The sequence below is a fragment of the Mandrillus leucophaeus genome, unplaced genomic scaffold (genome assembly GCF_000951045.1).
Source record: "Mandrillus leucophaeus isolate KB7577 unplaced genomic scaffold, Mleu.le_1.0 Scaffold476, whole genome shotgun sequence".
Taxonomy (NCBI): domain Eukaryota; kingdom Metazoa; phylum Chordata; class Mammalia; order Primates; family Cercopithecidae; genus Mandrillus; species Mandrillus leucophaeus.
The window spans coordinates 1656504-1664255 of NW_012105098.1; the positions used below are offsets into that span (position 1 = coordinate 1656504).

The 7752-nt window shown below is 42.0% G+C and overlaps 1 protein-coding gene across 1 annotated transcript in view; it reads left to right on the top strand.

Moving 5' to 3' along the window:
- The window catches only part of SEL1L2 (sel-1 suppressor of lin-12-like 2 (C. elegans)), a 92577-nt gene extending 87250 nt beyond the window's left edge, over positions 1–5327 (top strand). Inside the window, 2 exon segments of the mRNA XM_011995210.1 lie at positions 4393–4521; positions 5126–5327. Coding sequence (XP_011850600.1) covers positions 4393–4521; positions 5126–5245 — 249 coding nt within the window. The 3' untranslated portion in view covers positions 5246–5327.
- The last annotated feature ends 2425 nt before the right edge of the window (positions 5328–7752 follow it).

Below are 7752 nucleotides of genomic sequence, written 5' to 3' on the forward strand. Positions count from 1 at the left end.
TTTTTTTTTTTTTTTTTTTTTTGAGATGGAATGTCGCTCTGTGATCCAGGCTGGAGTGCAGTGGCACGATCCCGGCTCACTGCAAACTCCGGCTCCCGTATTCATGCCTTTCTCCTGCCTCAGCCTCCCGAGTAGCTGGGACTACAGGCACCCACCACCACGCCCGACTAACTTTTTTGTATTTTTTTTTAGTAGAGACGGGGTTTCACCATGTTAGGATAGTCTCGATCTCCTGACCTCGTGATCCGCCCGCCTCAACCTCCCAAAGTGCTGGGATTACAGGCGTGAGCCACCACGCCCAGCCAGAACCCCCAGATTTAAAAGGTATCTACTTCTAAACCACCATGGTATCGCACTCTGCTTTTCATTCATTCATTTATTCACTCGAATATTTATCAAGGACTATTTCCTATATCAGTAAGCCCTGTGCTTGGTTCTGGGGATACAATAAGAACAAGACAGCCTTCAAAGGGTTCACGGTCCACTACAGAAGAGACTTGTCCATAGCTACTGTTAAGCCTAAAATGGCGGTCATATATAGGCACACACACACTTGAAAAGAATTAAAAATAAAGTACCACAGTATGTTAAAGAGGTAACAGCTAACTCAGGTAGGGGAATCAGGACTGCCAGGTCCTGTTCAAAAGTATGTTTGTACCATGGAGTACGAGAAACACATGACAAGCTTTTTAAATGGAAGAAAGCAGGTCTGTTTAAAGACAATGGATAGGAAAGCTGTCCTAAGGTAAGACAGAAAGGCGGGGGAAATTATCCTTTGGGGAAGAGTTTCAAATACATATATGTAGACCTACTAGATAACATGTATTTTTGGATTCTGCAGAGAAAACAAAATCACATCTAACAAATAAATTATAAACAGACCTGTCAAAAACAAAAGTGATTATGGCACAATGCATTTTTATTTCTCATTTTTCTGGTCTGACCACCCATGGAGTGTTACAGCTGAAGCTTTAAACACCAGAATTATTTTCTGGAAAGGATAAGTTAAAATTAGATACTTAAAATGGCCCTCTCAGAAATATGGCAGGACAGAAAACACACTTCTTAGAAATGATCATAACTTTTCATGAAATAAACATTTATCACCTAGGGAAATAACCAGAAATAGACAAAAACAGTATTTTGTGTGTGTATAGCTCCATTAGTTACAGAACAAATTTCTACAAGTAACGAGAATGCTTCAAAATAGAAGCCATGTTATATATGATGCCCAGGCTAGACGGGCATCATGGTGAAACCCGGTCTGTACAAAAAAAAAAAATACAAAAATCAGCCGGGCATGGCGGCACACACCTGTAGTCCCTGTAATCCCAGCTACTCGGGAAGCCGAGGTGCGAGGATTGCTCAAGCCCCGGAGGCGGAGGCAGCAGTAACCCAAGAGTCTGCTACCATACTCCAGACTGGGTGACATGGCGAGACCCTGTTTCAAAAAAAAAAAATTATAGACTAGCAGAATATATTAGGACACAGCATATTATTTGAAATATATTCTTAGGTTAAGAAAGCAGAAGATGAAATATTATGCTGAGTAAAAAATTTCTAAATTAAAAAGTATGTATATATGAATATACATGAAATGCTAGAAGAATGTGTATAAAATATTACCAGTAGTTATCTCTGTGCAGTGAGATTGTGGGTGGCTTTTTTTCTTATTTGTTCAGTTCTATATTTCCAAATTCCCTCTAATTAACATATGGTATATTTATAAAAAGAAAATAAGAATAAATTATTCAAAAACGACCTTCCCATTCACATGCTCTGTCCCAGTATAAGAAATTTTTTTTTTGACATCCAAAGATTTGGGGCTGGAAACTCCTGCATCGGGCAGTTGTAAAATTTTCATAAACCAGCTACTTTACTGCAGGAGAATTCTGTATCTTTGAATTAAAAGAAGCTATTTTGAACATCTAAATATTGAGCAGTATCCACATATCATTTTAGTTAGAAACATGTTCTTTAACAAGAGTCTGCAGCTCGGTTTACATAATCTCTTTAATCACTGAATTTAAAGCAAAATAAATTCAAATGTACCACAGAAAAGTTAAATCTAAGTGGACTGGGTGTGTAGTGGACTTCTCATTTAATGAACTGTGATCATCATCAAAACACCATCAGGAGGAGATTTTTTTGTTTGCATGACTTAGATTTTTTTACTAAATAGGGTCAAAGAATGAGGAGTCTTTTCTAGTCTAGTACTAAAATTTATTTTATATGAGTTGCCGTAGTTAGCTGGAAGCATTCAGGAATTTCCTTCTCTGGGAATTTTAAAGAAAGGCTTTCACATTCATCCCCCAGCCCCACACACACTGCAAATTGTGAGGTCTCCTGGACAAGGAGTGAGTTCATCCCACTTTAATGGTACTTCTCACTATTTTTTACTATAAAATACTAAGAGACTGGATTGTAATGCTTTTACCACAAGAAATAAATGAATAACTATCGACTGCCTCAAACAAGAAATAAGTATGAATGCCTGAGATATTGACAAAGGCCGCTTTTCCCCGACCGTCCCGTTCAAGTCAATATGTCTTTCACATGTGCGGCCGACCCAGCTGTTATCATCTGCAGGGTGCTTTCAAACGAACACTGAATTTGTTGGAATCAGAGACACAAATTAGGGTTTTTACAACATCTATTTTATGTTTCCAGGAAGATTTGTTCCAATCTCCTGAACTGCATTTTAAGCAAGAACATTCCTCTTTCTTCAACAAATCAATTTTCCAGACCATAAAGCTTTGGAAAATATTTAAGCTATAATAAGCAGAACACAGCTAAGAGAAGACATCAATCCCCCACCAAAAAACAAAACAAAACAAAACAAAAAAAACAGTTTTAGCAGAGGCCTCAATGATTCACAAGTATCGAAGCCTAGGTAATGGAGCAAGAAAGACAGATATTAGGATGACCACAGTTTGTGAAAAATTCCTCTTCTTCTTCCCTTCCTTTTGAAAATAGCCCATGGGCACCCAAGCAAAATCTAATTCTGGGACTGGCCCAGGGCACTTTTTACCTTTAAAAGCAACTCCACCTTGCCTATGGTCACTCTGTTTGGGCAAACCAAAAATAAAACAAACACATAAAACAAGGCATGAGTGGATGAAAAAGAAAGCCATGGCATAATTCATGAAAAAAAAAAAAGCTCCTGAAAATACAGTACTATGTCATTTGAGGACTCTGTCTTCAACATGAGAGCCAAAAATAGTTTCTTCATCATCCTATAAGTATTATCAAAGACCTACTGCATACTAGGCCCTTCATTAAGGACTGGGAATTCGGGGATGAACAGAGAGTCCAAGTCCTTGTTTTTGAGGACCTGGAGACAAACAAATGAATAAATAAATTCTAAAACTTTAGGTATGGTAAGTACTATGAAGATAATGAGAATTTTAGATGATGATCACCAACTACCTATATTCTGACTTACTTTAGAGAACTGTACAATTTTTTTTTCTTTTGAGACAGAGTATCACTCTGTCGTCCAGGCTAGAGTTCAGTGGCGTGATCTTGGCTCACTGCAACCTCTGCCTCCTGGATTCAAGCGATTCTCGTGCCTCAGCCTCCCAAGTAACTGGGATTACAGGCATGCATCACCACACCTGACTACTTTTTGCATTTTTAGTAGGGACAGGATTTCACTATATTGGCCAGGCTGGTCTCAAACTCATGGCCTCAAGTGATCCACCTGCCTTGGCCTCCCAAAGTGCTGGGACTATAGGCATGAACCCCTGTGCCTGGCCCTATTCTCCACCCTATTTGTTGGAATCACAATTAGGAGCTGTTACAGGGGTATCCAAGAAAGCTTTCTGGAGACTGTGTTAATTTTCTATGCTTGCCGTAACAAATCACTACAAATTTGGGGACTTAAAACAACACAAGCTTATTATCTCATGGTTTCTGTAGGCCAAAAGCCCAGGTGATTTGACTGGGTCTTCAGTCTGGGGTTTCACGAGGCTAAAATCAAGAATGTTCTTTATTGGGGGCTCTGGGGAAGAATCCACTGCAGGGCTCATTCCAGTTGTTTGGTGGAATTCAGTTAATTGAGGTTGTAGGACCAAGGTTCTTGTTTCCTTATTGACTGTCCAAATTCCTTCTCATTCCATGTGGCCCCTTCCAACAATGGCAAGTTGAGTCCCTCATGCTGAGGATCTCTCTGAAGTCGCCCTCCACCACATCTGTCTTGCTTCCACCCCCAGCCCAGAGATAACTCTGTTTAAATGTTCACTTGATTATCTGAGGTCCACCTGGATAATCCATGATAATCTCCCTATCTTAAGTCCTGTACCCTTAATTACATTTGATATTTTGAACAGTGGTGTCTGTTTACTTACTCCTAGAGAATCTGACGGGTATGGGCTATTCTTCTCCTTCTAGGACATTCACTTGGCCAGAAGATTGTACGACATGGCTGCTCAAACGAGTCCAGATGCCTACATACCTGTGTTCCTTGCCCTCATGAAACTGGAAACTATGCATTTGCTCCGGGATATTCTGTTTTTTAATGTAAGTTTGTCTTGAACAAGTCCTGAATTTCTGAAAGTCTCCAATGCTCTGAAAGTCTCCAATGAGCAACTCCTAGGGACAACGTGACAAGGCCCATCGGGGAGCTTCTTGTGGACTGGCTTTCCTTTGAGAAGTCAAATTCAAAGTCTTACACTTGCCATGCAGAGTAATTCTATGTGTTCTACTGAGTATGTGTTGACACTTCACAGTATAAGCAATTAATTCATTCAGCAGATGTTCTTTTCCAGCACACATTACATTCAAAGCCTTAAGCACAGTGGCATGTGCTATATATACTTCTTCAAAACAGTTCTTACCATCAATAGCCGAGACTGGTAGGCAGATGGCAGGTGGCAAGGGGTACCACAAAGAGCTACCGTTTGAAAAAATGTAAAGTGTCTAAATCTTTGGGGTTATTCTAAAGGTGCTATTTACACCCCTTGCGGAAGTTGTAAGCAAGCAAAGATTGTGTTTTCCAAGACTGAAGGAAGCAAAGGGAATGGGTGGGAGGAGGGTTGGTGGCAGTGGGTTTGGGAAGAGTAGGTGGCTCTGAGTGGAGGTGGGAAGCTTGGATTGTTTTTGACAGAATGTCTCTTGCCAGCAGTTCACAATGAGATGGAACTGGCTGAAACCGGACAACACCGTTGGACCACACTGGGACTTATTTGTGATTGGCCTCATTGTTGCTGGGCTGATTTTGTTGCTTAGAAATCACCGTGGGTAGGATGAGGATCATGGGAAAACCTACTAACGGTAACCAGTTCACTCCAAGGTATTCCCGCTAAATAAACAGTTTCCCATCCAAATCAAGAGTCTGCTACAGTTTTCCGCTCAGGGTTGTGATGGAAAATGGACAAGACTTGGGGACTATCCTGGAGAAACAACTTCAGACTTCCTGCTTAGTTGAGAAAACCCTTTGGGGGATGCTGGGAACTGGTCACCTAAGATCTTGTTACCCATCTGTCATCTTGGTGACCTGGTCCCACGTTACGAATAAAGACCACCCCTTTTCATGTTGTTAGAACAACCTCTTCTCTGTCAAGAGGACACATTGGGTTTCCTGACTCCTACGGACAAACTAAGGTGAAGAGAAGGCGGAGTTTGGGGAAGGCAGAAATCCAGATCCCTCAGAATATGATAAAGATACAAATGTACAAACAGACCTTGTACAATTTTGAGGCACAGTTTCCCTCTGTCCCCCAGGCTGGAGTGCAGTGGCAAGATCTCAGCTTACTGGAACCTCTGCCTCCCGGGTTCAAGTGATTCTCCTGCCTAAGTCTCCCGAATAGCCGGGATTATAGGCGCCCACCACCATGCCTGGCTAATTTTTGTATTTTCAGTAGAGATGGGGTTTCACCATGTTGGCCAGGCTGGTCTCAAACTCATGACCTCAAGTGATCCTCCAAAAGTTCTGGGATTACAGGCATGAGCCACCACACCCAGCCAATATTTGACTTCTTGAGCCTTAGTTTCCCGGTGTGCAAAAAGGGAAGGATAACGCCTATGTTAGACAACTGATATGAAGATGAAGTGGGATAATGGATGTAATGAGAGTGGCACAGGGCCTGGCACCTAGAATGAGTTCCATAATTGGGAACTTTTAATATCCTTTAAAAAACTCATGGCAAATCCATTGGAATGGATGGGGAGACAGCTGAGTTGGTAACAATCTGTGTGGTTTCAGCGCTTTGCAGTTAGTTCTCCAGCTAATGCGCTAGGTGCTTAGGTAGGAAGAGATCTTGCTTGCTTACTTAAAAATCCAATTTAGGGACATGAAAATTTAATTTCTAATGTCAATCATAATCAAAAGGTAGGATGAAATGGTGGGCATGCACTGAGTTTGGGATCAAACAACTTGGATTTGAAGTCCAAGTCTGTCCCTTAGTAGCTGTGTAACTTTGGGCATAACTTTTCCAAACCTCAGCTTTTCCTCCATTAAATGGGATTATTTCCTACCTCACTGAAGAATCGTGAAGCTTAAATAAACCTAACATCAAAAGTGCTTTCTAAACATAGCGCACACACACATACTGGCCACAGTCATTTTTTTGGCCAGGAACGAATCCAGGCCCTGTCTGAGGTCCAAGTGTTTTAGAGTTTGGGGGTTATGTCCCTGCCTTATTAGGGAGTTCCAGTTCCCAGGGATGCAGCCTAATTTATACAAATGTGCAGGAAGGGGCAGCATCTAAACCACAGGTCAGGGCGTAATGGAGAGGGCAGCCATGCTATGACATCTCACAGGTGTCAGGAATGTAAGCACATTAAGGACCCGGATGAGAACAGACAGGGGAGTGCAGAAGGCACCATTGGTGAGCCCTGCCTCAAAGTCTGGATGAAAATGAGCTCCTTAGAGGTAAACTTGTGGGAATGACTGCAGGCAGGAAAGAAAGGGAGATCTGTTCGGGAACTTGCTGTGTAGAGTAGAGCACTGCCTGAAATATAGGAGGGAGGGCAGCCTGAATTGATGTTTCCCATTTCAGCTCATTGTTCCATGTCAATGTGAGACATGGAGCAAGCTTTGAAAGCAGGAGTGGTTTAGGGAGTTTCAATCATTCAAATGTCCATTTCTGGGCCTCTTCTCCTGGAGCCGCCACGGTAGCAGTTCTCACCACCTCTGTGCATGGTTGGGCACCTTGCAGCCTCTGGGCGCCTCTGAGATGACTGACAGAAGGAGGGAGAGAGCCTCCTGCCTGAAAACCACTGATGCTTCTCGGTTATAGCAAAATCTCACCCGCTCTATGGGCACACAGAGACCTTCTTCATTTTCTTGCTTCTGATACCTTAAATAAAAATGGATAGCCTATGGACCACAAGGTATTTAGTTTTTTTGTTTGTTTTGTTTTTGTTTTTTTGAGATGGGGTCTTTCTCTTTCACCCAGGCTGGAGTACAGTGTCACGATCTTGGCTCACTACAACCCCTGCCTCCAGGTTTAAGTGATTCTGCTGCTTTAGCCTCCCAAGTGTACGCCATCACACCCAGCTAATTTTTGTATTTTATTTTTATTTATTTATTTATTTTGAGATGGAGTCTCACTCTGTCACCAGGCTGGAGTGCAGCAGGCCTGGTCTTGGCTCACTGCAACCTCCACCTCCCAAGTTCAAGTGATTCTCCTGCCTCAGCCTCCCAAGTAACTGGGACTATACGTGCACACCACCACATCCAGCTATTTTTTTTTTTTTTTTTTTTTTGTATTTTTAGTAAAGACAGGGTTTCACCATGTTGCCTGGGGT